Source organism: Leptonychotes weddellii, chromosome 14 (genome assembly GCF_054177405.1).
Source record: "Leptonychotes weddellii isolate Sample4059 chromosome 14, ASM5417740v2, whole genome shotgun sequence".
Taxonomy (NCBI): Eukaryota; Metazoa; Chordata; class Mammalia; order Carnivora; family Phocidae; genus Leptonychotes; species Leptonychotes weddellii.
In genome coordinates, this window is record NC_138382.1 from 11,815,852 (window position 1) to 11,832,661 (window position 16,810).

General features: G+C 41.5%; 1 protein-coding gene across 1 annotated transcript in view; it reads right to left on the reverse strand.

Annotated features, from left to right (window-relative positions):
- CEMIP2 (cell migration inducing hyaluronidase 2) overlaps window positions 1-16,810 on the reverse strand; it is a 79,924-nt gene that overhangs the window by 8,414 nt on the left and 54,700 nt on the right. Inside the window, exons 17-22 of the mRNA XM_081804064.1 lie at window positions 16,792-16,803; window positions 14,340-14,555; window positions 10,888-11,096; window positions 7,087-7,269; window positions 4,624-4,843; window positions 1,556-1,654 (exon numbers count right to left, since the gene is read on the reverse strand). Coding sequence (XP_081660190.1) covers window positions 1,556-1,654; window positions 4,624-4,843; window positions 7,087-7,269; window positions 10,888-11,096; window positions 14,340-14,555; window positions 16,792-16,803 — 939 coding nt within the window. The remainder of the gene's footprint in view (window positions 1-1,555; window positions 1,655-4,623; window positions 4,844-7,086; window positions 7,270-10,887; window positions 11,097-14,339; window positions 14,556-16,791; window positions 16,804-16,810) is intronic.

The following is a 16,810-nucleotide window of genomic DNA, read 5'->3' on the forward strand; positions in this document are numbered from 1 at the left end:
AAAAAAAAATGGTTAAGACAATGAATTTTATGTGATGTATATTTTAACACAATAAAAGAAATTGGGAAAGAGAAAAAAAGAGTAAGATATAATTTTGTCCACATACATGTGGATTTGTGACTGTGTTGCTCACTACTTTAAAAAACTGAGCTCCTGGGGCGCCTGGGTGGCTCAGTTGGTTAAGCGACTGCCTTCGGCTCAGGTCATGATCCTGGAGTCCCGGGATCGAGTCCCGCATCGCGCTCCCTGCTCGGCAGGGAGTCTGCTTCTCCCTCTGACCCTCCCCCCTCTCATGTACTTGCTCTCTCTCATTCTCTCTCTCTCTCAAATAAATAAATAAAATCTTTTAATAAAAAAAAAAATAAATAAAAAACTGAGCTCCTATGGTTGGAGGATGCATCAAACAGGTGTAGGGGATTAAGAGACACAGATTTTTCCAGTATATGTATGTATAAATACATTAAGTAAAAAAAAAAAAAAAAAAAAAGTAAGTCACAGGGAGGAAAAGTACGGCATAGGGAATAGAGTCAGTAATATTGTAATAACTTTGTATGGTGACAGATGGTGGCTACACTTACCACGGTGAACATTTCATAATGTACATAGATGTCAAATCACTATGTGGTACTCCTGAAGCTAATACAATATTGTTTGTCGGCTATACTTCAGTTACAAAAAAAATGAGCTCCTTAAAGAGACCACGTGAGGGGCGCCTGGGTGGCTCAGTGGGTTAAGTGTCGGGGTCCTGGGATCGAGCCCCGCATCGGGCTCCCTGCTCAGCGGGGAGCCTGCTTCTCCCTGTCCCACTCCCTCTGCTTGCGCTCTCTCCCTCTCTCTCAAATAAATAAATAAAACCTATAAAAAATAAAAATAAAGAAACCACACGAGGCTAAGACCAGGCCCTGGCTAGATATTAGTTAGATGTCTAGATACCTGCCACCCCGAGAGCTCATTATACAGTGGCACTCTGGTCAACCTGATCTTGGACAGACCTCAAGCCAAGAGCTGGTTACCACTGGCTAGCTTGGCTCTTCACCCAAATTCTATGTGTTGACAATGAGGCTCAGGCCTATACTTCCAGAAACCCGCTTAGAACAGAGGACTAATACTTGGTGAACCAATTTTAACATTCACCTCAAAGTCATCAATAAACACAATCCAGTGAGAAAAAAGACTTAATACATTTAACGTACTTAAAAACGCAAATGTTGGGCCCCTGGGTGGCTCAGTCGGTTAAGCGACTGCCTTCGGCTCAGGTCATGATTCCACGGTCCTGGGATCGAGCCCCACATCAGGCTCCTTGCTCCGCGGGGAGCCTGCTTCTCCCTCTCCCACTCCCCCTGCTTGTGTTCCCTCTCTCGCTATGTCTCTCTCTGTCAAATAAATAAATAAAATCTTTAAAAAAAAAAAAAAAAAACGCAAATGTTTAGGAGGTAGTTATACCTCTATTATATTGCTTGCCACCAAGTGGCTGTTGCCAGAGATAATTCATGTCACCGGGGTAAAACATAAAAAGTGAGAAGCTGAGGCAGGGTACGCACCGGATGGTACTTACAGAGATAATAGACAGGTCTCCACGCTGAGTCTCTGCTTTACTGGGTGACTGGAATTGCACAGGGAGGTAGCTTTTATGAGGATCACTAGTAAACACCACCTAAACAGGGAAGAAGTTCCATTTATCTGTCAACCACCTCTTCCTTCAAAAGGGCCTCAAAATCAACTCAATTATATCAAACCCAATGATGTTTTTTCTCCCCTGTGAACTTTTTGTACAGATTGAATGGCCCGGATTTCCATCTTTTGATCCGGATTTAATATAAGAAATGTATGTTCCTCATTTTCTGGAATAATCCCAGTCTCAAATAATTGTAATCTTGTTCAGAAAATCAGTTCTGCAAATGACTAAGTAAATGTGCTTTACACTTAGACATTTGTCCTTTTCAGACCAGCTATCTTAAATTGGGACTCAGTCACTCCAGAACTGAGAGAAGTAAAGGTGATAAGCATTACACCGTTCAAAAGTGCATCACCAGGCTAATCTTCTACCTGACTTGCAACGTGTCCCATAAATGAAGCCACTTATATCCAGGCCCCTAATCTCCCTGTTCTATTGCCTTCTGCAGCTATCGCTTTCCCACAAGTGCTTCATCTCCTTTCCCGCCACTCTGCCTTTGCAGATGCTGTTCCCTCCCCCAGAATGCCCTTCCTTGTTTCCTTCCACTCCTTGAAATCACTCCCAGCCTCCAAATCCCACCTTGCACCTCCTCCCTAAAGGCTTTCTTCTCATTCAAAAGCAGGCCGAACTCTCTCACAATTCAGCACTTAAAGTATATATTCCTGATGAATGCATGTCAACAACTTCATTCCAAGGGCAAACAATCATCATGATACTCAACATTCAGAAGCTCAGGTTTGGAGTCAAAAACCTGTGTGAATTTTCCTACTTACTCCTCATGTACGTGTGTTTCTTTCTGATATTCAAAACAAACTCATTCTTCAAATTTCCAAGTAAAAGTGAGGTTCCCAAATGCTTCAAGTACTTTGCAACAGCACCAAGTCAGTAATCGATACATTTTTTAAAAAATAAATTCTAATCAATGTTTCAAGCACAGACAAAAAAACAAGGAATGCTAAACATTAATGTATGGAACCATTTAAAAGGATAGGCTTAGAGTATTTCCAATGATGATTATTTTTATAAATTATCATGTTGCAATTGTTATAATAAATTATATAATATTTTCTGTAACGGAGGACGTTGATTTCAGCTCAGGTCATGATCTCAAGGGTTGTGTCATCGAGCCCGGCATAATGGGGCTCTGCGCTGGGCATGGAGCCTGCTTAAGATTCTCTCTCTCCCTCTCCCTCTGTCCCTGCCCCCCAGAAAATAAAAATTAAAATAAAATAAAAAATAAATAAAATGTCACTTTAATAGTTAAGATATTACATGGTACAGGCAAGGATCTATATAAACTTCTTCATGTACATGGTTGGCTTGGTTGATGGGTTGGTTGGTGAGTTGGGTGGCTGGCTGGTAGGTTGGTAGGTGGGTTGGTGGGCTGGTTTTAGCTGAGGTGGAGAATAGAAGTGGCACAGGGATATGAAAGATTCAAACTGTGGATAGTGAACTGCCTTTGAAAAAATACTCCTATATGATAACAGGAAGAATAAATCCATGTTCCTCTCTCAGACCTTACTGCTACCAATAGGCAAAAACAAATGAGAAACATTTTTGATTCAGTAGAACTAGGGTGGGACCAAGAATTCTAATATTTTACAAGTTCCCAAGTGATGCTGATACTTTAAGAACCATTACCCTTGGGTGCCTGGGTGGCTCAGATGGTTAAGCGTCTGCCTTCGGCTCGGGTCATGATCCCGGGGTCCTGGGATCGAGTCCCACATCGGGCTCCCTGCTGAGCTGGGAGCCTGCTTCTCCCTCTGTCTCTGCCCCTCCCCTGCTTGTATACTCTCTCTGTCAAAAATAAATAAAATCTTGGGCGCCTGGGTGGCTCAGTTGGTTAAGCGACTGCCTTCGGCTCAGGTCATGATCCTGGAGTCCCGGGATCGAGTCCCGCATCGGGCTCCCTGCTCAGCGGGGAGTCTGCTTCTCCCTCTGACCCTCCCCCATCTCATGCTCTCTCTCTCTCTCATTCTATCAAATAAATAAATAAATAAAATCTTTTAAAAAAAATAAATAAATAAAATCTTTAAAAAAAAAGAACCATTTCCCTTAACCTATATTTATCTGTATAAAGGTTAAGTATTAATTAGAGCAATATTAACTCTATACTTCTTTTTCACTTGGAGCTGGTCTGACTTCCTTTGAAAACCCCATGCACAACTTGAGCTCATATTTTGGATTTACTTTCATTGCCATGTTTTCTCAAGATCCAGAGGGAGACCTTGTAATTAAGAAGGAGAAGAATTTTACTTCTAGCCAAAGTTAGTTTGTACTTTTAATTACAGGTAAATGTAATAGCACATGCTTCAAAATTAACAGTAGCTTTCCACCTTAAAAAAAGGGGGGGGGACAATTTTCATATGAGTTGCATTTTTTTTAAGATTTATTTATTTATTTTAGTGGAGGAGGGGCAGAGGGAGAGAGAATCTCAAGCAGACTCCATGCTTAGCACAGAGCTCAATGTGGGGCTGGATCCCACAACCCTGAGATCGTGACCTGAGCCAAAATTAAAAGTCAGACACTTAACCGACTGAGCCACCCAGATGCCCCATATATGAGTTGCATTTTTGGAAGAGAAATTTTATAATCTTCAATAAAAGTATTTTTCTACATGACTGACATGTAAATCCAATAGCAATATTGTAACAGAATCACATCTGAGGGGGGTAGGGGGAAGATGAGGACCAAAAAGTCTACAGTCATCCAGGGTAAACGGATGTATCACAGGGTAAAATATTTCTATTATGAATTTGGACTAGTTTGCTTCTTAGGATTATCACATTCTAGAATGGGCCAAAATTCAGGAGAAATCATGCAGTATTTATAACTTGGCAAGACCGATGTTTCAAAGAAAAATGTGCCTATTGCCAAAATAAAGAAACAAACAAAAAACTGCTTTTTGATTCTTTTCCACCCACAGCCTACTCTTCCTCCTTGTTTACCTGGCGGGTCCCGCAGCCTTGACAGAGCCTGGTGAGCATGGAGGGCATGCGCTTGAGTGCTGATGGCTTCCTGTAATACTGGGGATATGCTTTGGCCATGCAGTTACTGATATCTTTTGAGTCTGTTGCTGCCTGGATCTTGACTCTTTCACATCCCTGAGATGAACAGTAACTGTGGCCATCCCTGTAGCTTTTGGCTTTGAGATACAAAAACAGCAACCTGAGCGGAACACAAACCAATCCATGGGATGTTAGATGGACTCTCACAAACTCACAAAAATTCCTCACATTGGCTCACGGCCCCCAAAGGGCTATTCCTCTAATAAAGTAACTTTTCCTTAAAAGAAAATAAATTACAAAACTAATGAAGTCGTTTCTCCTTCCTTTCTATCCTCCTAGGGTCCTAAGTCAAATGCAACACTAGTTTCAGAAAATATTTTGATGACCTGATTCAGTCATTCTGGAACATATCAAAGTTAATTTCTGGAGTGAAATAGTTCAATAGGTAATTTGGGAGGACGGACTTTGGTTTGGTTCAAAACTTCGTTGGAAAATTTTAGACTTGTGTTGAGTTTAGGATTTCATAACTTAGCGTGGTGGTTTTTTGTTTTTTTTCTTCTTTTGGTTTATAAATCATTTTGGTTTAAGGCATAAATTTGAAATAAATAAAAACAGCAACTGTGACTTGCTTGGCTAAGGCCAAGATATGGTCTCCCATCAATTCCTGTGATGATTACTAAGAGCAGATGGGCCTGAGGTCCTTCTGTCTGTACTTCGGCCAAAATCAAGGGAAAGGAATAGACCCGCCCACTCGGAATGATCCTCCTGCTGCCAAGATGAATGGAAAAGTAACTTCCAGGCAACAGTCCAACGTCTGTCAGCAAACCTAGTCTTTCTGAACCAAAGGAAGTCAAGGTTGTAAAGCATTTGATCAAATGTGATTGATTACTGGAGATCATGAATTCATATTTTAATATGAAGTCAGTGAACAATGAAAAGTTGCAGTTATGAGGTAAAAACCAGCCATTGTCCTAACATCAGCACTTTTAACATATATACATAAGGCATGAAAGGGGCCTAATTAAAAGTCATCAAAATGAATAGAATTAAAAAAGAATTAGAACCTCGAAGGCTGAGGGATTCTAAAAATGTCGGAATGGAAAAAAATATTTCCCAGGTAATCATTCATTTGTGATCCCTAGACCATCCTCACAAATTGGGGTGCTCCGTTTATTTTTGTGGGAAATCAACAGGGAATGTGGAAGTTCTGTCATCTGTAGAATAAATGTCCAAATAGGTTGTTTTAAGCCTTACTGAAAATCAGCGACAATTGTGATAAGAAAAGACTTAAGCTCGTCACACAGGCTGCTGGAGGGGCCCTGGAGGGCAAATGAGCTACATCTTCTTCAAAAAACTAACAAGACACTTAACTGAACCCCAACCTCATGTCCCTTCTCCCCATTCTGAACTTTCGTCTTTCCCCCAAACATGCCATGCTGCGTTCTTCCATGCCTCCATGCACCTATCCGCACTGCTCCTGGGGACACCTGACCCCTCTCTTTTTCCATCTCCTCCTACTCATTCCTCAGGAGTTAGCCCCAGTGTCTCCCTCTTGGGATGTCACTGGTCATCCTATGCTGGGCTTCTGGGTGACCTCAGAAGGCACACTGAATATCGCACTATAGGAATTACAGCATTTAAACCTCTAGCTCACTAATGACTTGCTTTACGGGCCCATGTCCTTCAGTGGACTGTGAAAAATGGGTCTTATTCACATGAGTATCTTTACAGTACCTAGACAATGGCATGTGATAGGAATGTCAGCTTAAGGAATGGATACTGAAGGAGCATGCTACTTGCTGGAAGAGTACAGGAGATCAAGCCTACCATAGCCCAAAGGCTGAGAGACTGTAACTGGATAAAGGCAGACAAAGCCAACAGGACCCCGGGTGAACAGGATTAGAATTAAAAAGTGGAAAGATGCAGCCTAGAGAAAGTTGAAAGCAAATACACCATGGTTATACAGTGGTTTGGTTTGGTTGTTTTTTTAAACTCAAGGTCAGCTTGAGAGATCACCTTAGAGGAAGAAGAAAATGAGCTTTTCCTGAAATATGAATTCTTTCCCATGTAAATAATCATCTTAAGGGTTGTCATAGAAAAAAAAAATTATTTTAATTTTCAATTGGGCCTACTGGTTCTTCATTGACAAGGGTAATTTCTCTCTCCCAATTGCCTTAATAGGTATATGCAAACATCTTCATTTGATTCCTGCCGCCAACTATAATTACGAGTCCTTCTACTTCTCTGAACCTCTAATAGTGATGAGCAGAGAATTACCCACATCAGCTGCTTTCCTAAACAGCCGTCCCATCACAACCTATTCTTAGTTAGGCTGAAGAACTAGTAATTTCACCATTAAAGAAAAATAGCAATAATTCTCATTCACTGGTTGCACCCAATTACCCCGTGCTGGAGTCAAAATAGAATTTCCTCTCAGACTGCTTCCTCTGCAATTCTTCCAGTGAATGCACAGGCTCATATTCTTCCATTTTGGATAACGAGCCATTATGGCGCTGTAAAAAGCCAAAGGTAACCTGAAAACTTGTGTTTGATGGATAGCAGAGGCCAAGTCGAATCCAGTCATTCCTGTAAAGGAGAGACAATAAAACAATGAATTCACACTTGAGCCTATGTATCTTGAGTACTACAGCGTATGTAAATTTCAGCCACGATTTCTCTCCTCCTTAAATTTCTGATGCGTATTGATTGAGCCACTAACAATGGAAGTTCTGTACCGCGACATACTAGCAAATCGCCTGCCTCTGTACGTTCCCAAAACTTCTCTTATCAATATATTTACGACAATTGTCTCGCTTACAAAAATGTCTTGGTCTCAACAGGACTTAAGGGAATGTGAATAGAAGTTGGATAAATGTACTTAGACACTGCAAGAGGATAAGAAAATTAAGTGAGATGACTGGGAATGGGATGTATGAAAATGGAAGAAACACTAACAGCCTCACAGTGGGAGTGGAGTTTACACTGGTAAAATCTTTCCGAAGAGTTTTTTTTAATTTTATTTACTTTTTTTTTTTTTAAGTAATCCCTACACCCAATGGGGGGACTCAAACTCACAACCCTGAGATGAGGAGTCACACGCTCCACAGACTGAGCCAGCCAGGTGCCCCTCCAAAGAATTTTTTTTGTTCATAAATGTATTTTTTTCCTTTATGATTGCATTAGGATAAAAACTTAGTGGTAAAACTGCTGGATATAAAGGCATATGTATTTTATTTATTTATTTATTTAACAGAGAGAGAGAGCACAAGTAGGGAGAGCGGCAGGCAGAGGGAGAGGGAGAAGCAGGCTCTCCGCCGAGCAGGAAGCCTGATGTGGGGCTCGATATCAGGACCCCAGGATCATGACCTGAGCCGAAGGCAGATGCTTAATCAACTGAGCCACCCAGGTGCCCCAAGACATATGTATTTTGAAAGCTTTTGATGCATATTACCAAATTGCTGTGGTTTTTTTTTTTTCCCTTACGTAATATCCTGTCTTTAGATACAAAATCAACACTTTCTGAAACCATTAAAAATATTTCCCCTTTTTTAATCATTTGCTGATTGAAGGCATTTTCTAAGTTGTGGTAAAATATCCATAACCAAAAATTTATCTTTTTATCCACTTTTAACTCCACGGTTCAGTGGCATTAAGTACATTCACAAGGTTCTACACTTACCACCACCCTTCCAAAGAATATTTAAACAACAGGTAACAAGGCCTTAAAATTATTCATGCAGATTTTACCAGTAATCCCACTAAAGAATAACTAGTAACAAAGACCAGGAAAGATGCTTTACACAGTATCATTTATAATAGCAAAAAGGGGGTGTAGAGGGGCTGGCAGAAGAAAAACAAGGTATGTGCTCATGGAGGAAGGGAGTAGTCAAGTAAATTTTGGTATATCTATATGCTCCGAATACACATAAGGGTGGAGAGAGACAGGAGAATAATACGTTTCTAATGCCTCACTCTGATTAGAAGAATTATAGTTATTTCCATTTTCTTTGTTTTTCTCTATTCTCCTTATTTTATTTCATGAATAAGCACAGCTCTTATTGTTTTTAAAGTGTTATTTGTAGAAATGGCACTGTGACAAGATCTATGACCTCTCCATAATCACACTAAATTTGGGGGGGGAAATTGTCCTTCTCTTCCTCTTGCCTCTGACCATGATGTAATTTTTATAAACTTTCAGCTACTTAAGCCAGGAAAGTCTGACTGAACTTCCAAAGCCCATGCGGATTTTTGAAACTTCTGGGTTCAGCCTCGTTTCACTTTAAAAGATTTCTACTCACTCAGTACTTTTCCAAAAGTTACGTGTGATCTTTACAGAACCCTGTATACCATTTGGTTGTAATCTCTCGCCTCAAATTCATACCCTGCCGGATAGAAGTCTCTGAATTACTGATCACTCTGACATTTCTCCTCGGTCCTCTCTGACCATCACTGTTTCTTTCACTGCCTTCTCTGCGGCTCATTCCTGGGACTGGTCATATTGGACTGGCTTTTGGAAACCTCACCCTGGACACAATGTGAACTAAGGATTGGAGGTGGGGAGATCACATAGTATCCAGGAGAAAGATGATAACGGTCTGAACTCAGCCACAAGCAGTAGAGGTGGAAAGAAGTGGAGAGACTTGAACACCGTTAAGGAGACAGGACCAACAGGCTTTGGTCGCTGATGGGATGGGATGAAGGAGAAGAAGAGTCAGTGATGAGTCCTGGGATTTTTGCCTTGGTTGACTCAGTAGGCAGGGTTGCGATTCTCCAGCAAAGGCACAGAGAAATAGCAGTTAATGTTAGAGGAAAACAGTCATGGTCCGGTTTAGAGCAGGTGCTGGGGCCCTAACATCGCAGAAGGGCAACCACTGATATTCACAGCTCCTTGGAAGTGACCTACGTAGAGCTGAATTCCTACAGGTTCTAGGCCCACCTCTGTTCATTTCAAGTGGGTGTTTTAAGCTGTGACAAGTCAGAGCATTAGGACCAGCCAGGGGAATAGGCCGTTTCAATTTTTCCAATACCTATCTGAGCAGTCTCATGGAGTCCCCAGCGTTCACCATCACACCCAACTAGACTGGTTACCATGGCCTTTCGAAATTGTCCCATTCCTCCTTTCCAGCATCATCTGTCACTTCCCCTGACGCACCCCATGCTCCCATCACACTGAATCCATCCGTCCCTGAGCAGAACCAGCCCTTTCTCAATGGTATTGCTTTTCCAACAAGACTGGTCCCTCAGTATCACTTCCTCCTTGCAGCCTGGCTCAGCCCCCGGAGGCAGCATTATTGCTCTATCCTTTTTCCACTAAAAATAGCACTGGTTTGTCAATGTACTTAAAATTTTTTCTACCTGGGTAATAGGCGCTCCCGAAAGACAAGTCCTTTTCTCGTTCATCTTTAGATCAGCGGGCACACAGAAAACACTTGAGTAAATTAATGTAAAAATAGAGCCGTTGATTGAAAGTAGTATTATTAGGACAGACAACTGAAATCAAGAAGGGACAGAAAGATGCTTTCCGGCAGGCGTGGTAAGTGCCTGGCATTCACGCCCTGATTCTTCTCCCTCTTGCCTGTAGCTGACATTACTTATCCATCACGCTGCTCTCTTCTGTCAGGTCTAAACTGGGCCTCGAAAATTTTTTCATTTTCTAGATAACCAAGTGCTCAGTTGGAATGCCAGATAAAACTTCTTCCCTTCCCAGCTATGGGGAATTAAAGCCCTCGACAGACTATAGTAAAGGCTCTTGTTAAGTGGCTTTCTGCACACAATACCTCGACCACAGACAAAAAGAAATGTTTTTTAGGGGCGCCTGGGTGGCTCAGTCGGTTAAGCAGCTGCCTTTGGCTCAGGTCATGATTCCAGGGTCCTGGGATCGAGCCCCGCATCGGGCTCCCTGCTCAGTGGAGAGTCTGCTTCTCCCTCTCCCTCTGCCTGCCTCTCTGCCTACTTGTGCTCTCTATCTATCTGTCAAATAAATAAATAAATAAATCTTTAAAAAAAAAAAAGTTTTTTAAATGACAGGATTCAGTCTGTGAAACTGCTTAATTCCATCAACAAAAAACATACAGCCTCCACGTAAGAAGAACAAAGTACGTGAAATCGGCATTCTTCACTTGCTACCAAAGCAATATGGTATCATTTGTCTCCACGAAATTACGACTTGCTCCACTATTTGAAATAACAGTAATGCAGACATACTTGTTGAAGTTTACGAGGTACAGAAAAGCAGTCCTTGGTGCCGGTCCATTCCAGTGGATGGTGTAGCCCTTCTCCAGCATGATCACAGGTTGGTACTGAGGAAAGGTAGCCTTCTGGTTAATGCCCCGGAGCACCATAGGGTAGGAGGGATACTCATCTCGCGTGATGGTCATAGTCAGATTCTGAGTGCTCCATGTCTGCACATAAACCTTCAAAAAGCAATGAAGAATTAAAGGGGAGAAGACTCTTAACTACAGAGAACACACTGGTGGTTACCGGAGGGGAGGTGAGGGGCGGGGGGAGATGGGTGAAATAGGAACTGGGGATTCAAGAGTACACTTATCGTGATGAGCACTGAGTCATGTGTAGGATTGCTGAATCACTACATCATACATCTAAAACTAATCGAACACTTTATGTTAACTATACTAGAATTAAAATTAAAAACTCAAGGGGCGCCTGGGTGGCTCAGTCAGTTAAGCATCTGCCTTCGGCTCAGGTCATGATCTCGGGGTCCTGGGATTGAGTCCCACGTGGGGCTCTCTGCTCAACGGGGAGTCTGCTTCTCCCTCTCCCTCTGCCCTTCCCCCTCTGTGCTCCTGCTCTCTCTCTCAAATAAATAAAAATCTTTTTAAAAAACTAAAAACTTAATAAATTTATTTTAAAAAAAGAATTAAAGAGGAGAGAACGAAAGCTTAGATAACCTAAACAAACATCTGCAGCACAAAGTTCATTGTCTCTCCTTCCAGAACAGAGGTTCTGTGATCTGAGCCAGACTAAATGAGTAGTAGCCAACTTCATCCTAAGTTATACTTAAAATGAAGCCGGCTTAAACTGGAATGGTAAAAACAGACCAAGCATTCTGCTAGCCAAGATCTTCATCATCTCTTCCACCACCACAGGCCAGCTTATTCATCAGAACATAAAACCTTTGCGGCTTATATAGCTTGTCAAAGAAATACCTCAGTCTGAAGAACACACATACAAATCCATAAATTAATATGAAAACTGATACCCTCCAGTCAAACCTGAAAGCCTTTCCTCTAAAACAAGAGATGGAAAACTGAAATCTCTTAGAGCTTCGGCTTTCAATTTTCCATGACCTACATCAGCCCAAGAAGTCATTTTTCATGCATTCAAAAAAAAAAAAAAAAAGCCATAAAGCACTTTGCAAAAACTGGAAAAATATATTAAACAGAGACAAATTTGAAAATTCTGAATTTATTCCAGTGGTATTTGCACCCCTCGCTGTGCCAAAATGAAACCTTCTCCAAATGAATCCTCCAAAGAACACACCTCAGAACAATTTCCTAAAACAAATCATTATCCTGTAACAGAATTCTCCAGGATTAAAACATTTGCAGAAGACGGCATTTAATCCACAATAGTTCTTTTTCTTCCTGTCATTTCTACATTTTGTCTGTATTGATTCCTCATGTATACAACCCGTGAGCCAGAAAAGCTCCTTAGGTCTCATTCATGTTTGACTATTTCAATATAATAATACTCTTCTTGGGGCGCCTGGGTGGCTCAGTCGTTGGGCATCTGCCTTCGGCTCAGGTCATGATCCCAGGGCCCTGGGATTGAGCCCCGCATCGGGCTCCCTGCTCAGCGGGAAGCCTGCTTCTCCCTCTCCCACTCCCCCTGCTTGTGTTCCCTCTCTCGCTGTGTCTCTCTCTGTCAAATAAATAAATAAAATCTTTAAAAAAAAAAAAATAATAATAATAATACTCTTCTTTATGGACACCCCTTAAAGATTTAAAATAAAGATAGGAAATACATATTTTGAGACTACCAATTGTCTTCATTTAAATATATTTAGTATGTACTATATATTAAATTATAGTTACTAGACATACATATTATACTTATTTTTAAAAATGTTTGTTTAATCTGCATTTATTATATAGATTATATAAATATATAATATAAAATATAAGTTAAAATAATTTTAAAACTAGGTTGTAATATAAAAAACAGATTATATATATTAGGTTATATGTAATATACAACAGGAGATAGATCAATCAATCTCCTGCCTTCTTTCAAATCCAGAAAGGATAGGAAGTGACACATGTAACTTTATTTTTTTTTTTAAGATTTTATTTATTTATTTGACGGGGGGAGAGAGCAAAAACAGGGAGCAGCAGAGGGAGAGGGAGAAGCAGACTTCCCACTGAGCAGGGAGCCTGATGTGGGACTCAATCCCAGGACCCTGGGATCATGACCTGAGTCGAAGGCAGACGCTCAACCGACTGAGCCACCCAGGCGCCCCTGTAACTTTAATTCTCCTTATGTTTCCACCTTTCTTCCTGAGCCCCTTTAACCCTTGAGTTAGCGAAGAGTTAAAATATATTTATAAAAGCCAAACAATTATTATTGCATCTTGAGATCCAGGTGTTTCTACCTTTTGCCTAAAAACATATAGTCTTATACATTATCTAAGTAACAAATGGCTGCAGATCTGGGCTCCCAGCCCAAAATCCAAATTCTCAGGAAAAGATTTCTGACTTGTGGTCCTACCATTCCCAGAAGCTCCTAGGAAGCATTAGATGACTTACTTCTTTCTTCGTCCTCCAATAAAAATTGAGTTACTACTCTGCTTTATAAGATAGGATTAGGTTCACATTCTCGAATACATTTGAAATCCAAAGGGTTGACGGGCACATTTATAATAATTTTCTATTTCATTGGTGAGCACATACCACTTTCAGACACACACCCATGAAATTTAACTAAAACTGTAGCTACAAAAAAGAGCTAAAAGCTTTTTGGTTTTGTTTTATTTTAATTCTAGAATTTCTACAGCATCTTAGGTTAACTTAGGTTTGCTGGCAATTCTGATTAAGAATAAGATGGAAGGAAAAAAGAAATTACATTTCAAACCACATTCTTTTCTTCTCTACTCTAGTTAATTCTCCATTTTTTCCTTGTCTTTTCCAGAACTTAGGCAAGAATAACATTTTTTTTTCCTTATGGGGATGAGAAATCCCACAACAAAGAAGCTAATACTCCTTTAAAATTAAGCCAGAAAACTCCCTCCAGTATTTATCCCTCTGCCTAATTCTCTAATTTAGTAGAGATAATGACCCTGAAAGCAAAGAATAAATCTCCCTCTCAGAGGGCACCGTGGTAGCCTGGCAAAAAAACCTGGCCTAAGACTTAGGAAATACGGGTTCTCACCCCACCTATATCCCAAGCATATTTAACCAAGGGCAAATTGTCCTACCACTCTTGGACCCACGTTTCCACTTGTTTAATTGCTTTGGAGCAAGAGAACTTGAAATAAAATTGTATGAGTCCATGATCCCTCATGAATTTTTTTTTCCTTTTTTCCTGAAGAAAAATCATGCTTTGGAAAGGATCAATCACGCTGAAGAGCAGGAGAACCATGGAAGCGATACTGTTGGGAGCTGGTTCGGAGCCAGGCATCGTGATGCACAAGGGCTTACCTGGGCATAGTTCCCGCTGCAGACCACCGCGTTCCATTTGGTAATGTTCACACAGCTCGGGTGGCGGATCAGGTAGTTGTCAATTCTTCCCACATAAGCATCCTTGTATCCTGTCACAGAGCCATCAATGTCGTGGAATATGGAGTTCTTATCACCATCTAGCTCACAATCTTCAAACCAGGGGCCAGGCTTTCCAAAGAAGACATTCAAAGACACCTGCCGGCAGTGAAAAACAGGACCTCACAACATGAAGGCTGCTACCATCCTGGCTGGCATCCCCTGCAAGGATCCAACAGCATATCTATTTCAACCACTACAAGGTTAGAGCACTTGCGAGTCACAGTTCACGGTCATCAACAATGGCACCCAGTCAAACTGTTAAATTACTTACGACATGGTTGGGCAAAAAAACAAAACAAAACAAAAAAGTTACAGAGCCTTGCAGATTGTGGAGGTCAAGTGGCAAATGTTTAAAACATATTTGGTGTTTTCCTTTTTTTCCATTTAAAAACGATTACCTGCTCTCCAGACAAAACTAACCTTGGTAAGAGACTCAGAACAGTCGTGGGAAGGGGAAATATGCAGTCATGCATATTTGTTAAAAATTATAAACTTTACACTCAAGGTGTGTGCATTTCCCTGCCTGCTTATTATACCTCAAGTAAATAAAAATCTATTATAAATTCTATCTTCTGAGCTAGTTCATCATTTTATTTCACTCCAAATGCTTTAGTTGCTTGTTCATTTGACTCCCCCTACCCATCCCACCACCAAAAAACAAGTATAGTTGCAAACTGAAACACCGTCCAAGTGGTGCCCTGGTATGCTGGGGGACCGCTGGATGGACCAGAATCTGCTGAAAAGTGTTACTGTCTCTTCAACATCGACCAAACCCAGCTCAGTAACTTCCATGTCAGGTAGAGTTAATTTAAGGCTTTTGTTAAACACATAGTTCACAGCTGCAAAGCAGGCTGCAGGTGACATGTTTTATAGTCCTTAGCTGCTTCTTATTAGTGGTAAATTATTCACGTTATGCAAAGCCTTGCAGATACACCTCTAAAATGCTTTCATGTACTCATCACCCTCGGATGTTGTAAAATCAGCTGAACATCTAAATGATGGGCAACTCAATGAAAAATCAGTGATGTTTGGGACAAGTGGCTCTACATTCTTAGTTGTAGGCTTTTTTTTTTCATTTCCCCGTACCTTCTATGGTTGAATCTAAGAGACGTTTAGGGCATATTTCCCACCTTTTCGGAGAGAACAAAATTGGCAAAACCATCCCCTTTACAGACTGTTCCCAGGGCATTAGCACCATCAGAGCCCCCCCCCGCCCCAGGCTGACGACCACTATACTTGAACAGCACGGATGTTAGAACTCAGGAACCCCACAGCCAATGTTAACACCCAATGAACTGTTTTTCAGAACGACTGCATCAGGGGTCACTAGAACTCTGTGTACGGAAAGGTCTGTGTGGGCAGTAAGTGAACACCCAACCTCTACCCTGGAAAGCTGCTCCAAGGACCGCCCTATTTATTTATATGGGAAGCTATCTGCTAGTGTAGCCCTCCCTCTTTCCCCTGGAGTAATAGGACCTAAAAGAAAACCGGTCAACCAAGATGGCACCCCAATCTGCACCTGGGCTTCTGGAAAACCAGATACAGACTCTGGTAAACTATCCCATGTTCTATTTTAAACGAGGCAGAGTCTGCCTGTGGACGTGAATGAGAGAACGATGAGCCACTTCCCAGTTGCAGCCCCCATGGGAGCGGTGAGCAAGGAGGCCTGAGACTCAACCTCCCTGTACCACAGTCATCTTGGAACAGGCAAGATGGCGGAGGGTGAGGTATGTAATCAGACTATCCTGTAATGCTCAGGGTCCAGACGGCACTGATGAAACCACTAAGAAAACGATTTCTCTCTGCATTGTAAACAATTATCTCTCAGTCTTCTTTGCAGTCTTCATAAAAACCTTCCAACAGTTTGTATCTGTATCCGGCTTATACCAGCCCAGTACTCCTCTTCTTTCCCATCCTTTTATCCTCTGGTTCCCCAGAAGAATAAGCCCCAGACAAGTAAAATACCAGAAAGAACTCAGCTCTCTTCGCAGATTATTACAAAGAACTTCCCCAAATGCTATGTCCCGCTGTTCCTCTGAAACTCTCCCATACCCATGCGGTGTCATCACTTTAGGCCAATGTCCCTTCTGAGGTATCACTTGAAGGTCAAAAATACCTCAGGTCACACGGGACTTCTGTTCTCAACCTGAACTCAACAGGACAGCGGGCATGGAATGAGGAGTCTCTCTTGCATCTACTTCTCCTGCCAGTTGTAAAGACTCAGTACAAATACTTTGTTACTTTGTGTTTTTGTCTTTGGGAATGAGCTATTCTCCCCGCCCCCCCCCCCCCCGCCACGGTCACCACATGGGTACAGTAAGGACATACTTACATGTGGACCAAACTTCACG